Here is a 1,729-nt window from a genome sequence, read left to right on the forward strand (position 1 = left end):
CCGCGCCCGCCCAGCCGCGCCTGCAGTGGGTCCCTCTTCTGTCTAGAAGCCGAGCAGAGCGACGAGGAGCTCCGGGCCGAGATCCGCAAGGTAGAGGTGCGGGGCCGGCGCTGCACCCAGTGCCGAAGGGCGCCATCTTCCGCCCGCCCTGCTGCTCTCCGGGTCCTGGGCTTCCACACACCGCCCCCAGGGCCCAGCTAGCCCAGGGTGCCCGTCCCAGTCCCAGGTCTGACTCCATCCGCTTGCCTGCTCCCCCGGTGGCAGGCAGCACCGCCTTCCCCTGCCCTGGGGGCGCAGGCCGCACTGGGTCCTGGGCATGGAGGGCTCCCAGCCCAGCAGCTCTGGGCTGCTCTGGCAAGGCAGGAGCGGAGGCCCTGCTGCGACTGCTCCATGCAGCGTCTTGGGAGTCTGCGTAGGAGAAGGCAGGGGAGGTGTTCTTTGGGAGTGGAGTCTTGCTGTTGGTCTTCGGGGTGACCTGGCTGGGAGCACCTGCCCCATGAATAGCCTCCCAGCGAGGCTGCTCTGCCTGGTAACCCTGGCGGCCTGCCCAGCTGCTCTCCCGCCCTGCAGGCAGATGTGGTGTGCGTGGTGTACGACGTCTCCGAGGAGGGCGCCATGGAGAAGGTGAGAGGTCCTGGGCAGAGCCTGACAGCAGAGGCACCCCAGCCCAAGGAGCCCCGACTCCCCACGGACCCTGGGTGGCTGTCAGGCTAACCACTTAGACCAGGAGCGCCCCCTCACCAAGCGCAGACCAGAGACAGACGGGCCGGGCTGCCTCTCCCCACCAGTCTCCGCAAGGGGCAGCCTCTGTCCCTCCTTGGCGTTGACCTCTCCTTTTGCACCCCAACGCCGGGCTCAGGCTCAGCCCTGAACGGGAGGCTGCTGGACAGCTCAGCTCACGGCTGCGCTTGCCTTTCAGGTCCGGAGCAAGTGGCTGCCCTTGGTGAACGGGGGCACTGAGACCGGGCCCAGGTAACAGTCAGGCTGGGGGACTGGCCCACGGCTCCCTGCAACTGGTGACCGTGCGCTCTCCCCAGGCCGCCTGTCATCTTAGTGGGCAACAAGTCGGACCTGCGGCCGGGGGGCTCCCTGGAGTCTGTGCTGCCCATCATGAGCCAGTTCCCTGAGATTGAAACCTGTGTGGAGGTGAGGGCGTGGGGTGAGGGCAGGTGGCCTGGCCAGGTCCACGGAGACGCTCAGGCGAGAAGGGGACTCGGAGGCAATCCTGCAGCAAACCCTGGTGCTGCAGCCCCAGGCCCGGAGCATTCCCTGCAGGCCTGGTGGGGCTCCTGCCTGTGCCGGGTCCACTGCAAGCCACCCGCTCTCCCAGTGCTCAGCCAAGACCCTGAGGAACGTCTCAGAGCTGTTCTTCTACGCCCAGAAGGCTGTCCTACACCCCACGGCCCCCCTCTATGATCCCGAGGCCAAGCAGGTGGGTAGGGCCCACACACGCAGTCCTCCAGACTTCTTGTGGGCGCCAGGAGGGGAGAGCAAATAGGTGGGAGGGACAGGGCCACAGCCCTACTGAGCTGCTGTCCCCACAGCTGAGGCCCGCGTGTGTCCAGGCCCTCACACGCATCTTCTGGCTGTTGGATCAGGACCTGGACCAGGCGCTGAGCGACGAGGAGCTCAATGCCTTCCAGGTCTGCTCCTCCCCGCCCACAGCCGCCTCGGCCCACCCGCTGACCCCGCCGACCCCGCTGACCCCCACTGACCCCGCCGGCCCCGC

General features: G+C 67.9%; 1 protein-coding gene across 1 annotated transcript in view; it reads left to right on the forward strand.

Moving 5' to 3' along the window:
* Positions 1-46: 46 nt before the first annotated feature.
* Positions 47-1,729, forward strand: part of RHOT2 (ras homolog family member T2) — a gene marked incomplete at its 5' end in the record, with an annotated part of 4,021 nt that continues 2,338 nt past the window's right edge. Inside the window, 6 exon segments of the mRNA XM_014587010.2 lie at positions 47-90; positions 571-624; positions 920-972; positions 1,038-1,146; positions 1,331-1,432; positions 1,545-1,643. Coding sequence (XP_014442496.1) covers positions 47-90; positions 571-624; positions 920-972; positions 1,038-1,146; positions 1,331-1,432; positions 1,545-1,643 — 461 coding nt within the window.

The sequence above is a fragment of the Tupaia chinensis genome, unplaced genomic scaffold (assembly GCF_000334495.1).
Source record: "Tupaia chinensis unplaced genomic scaffold, TupChi_1.0 Scaffold000178_1, whole genome shotgun sequence".
Taxonomy (NCBI): Eukaryota; Metazoa; Chordata; class Mammalia; order Scandentia; family Tupaiidae; genus Tupaia; species Tupaia belangeri.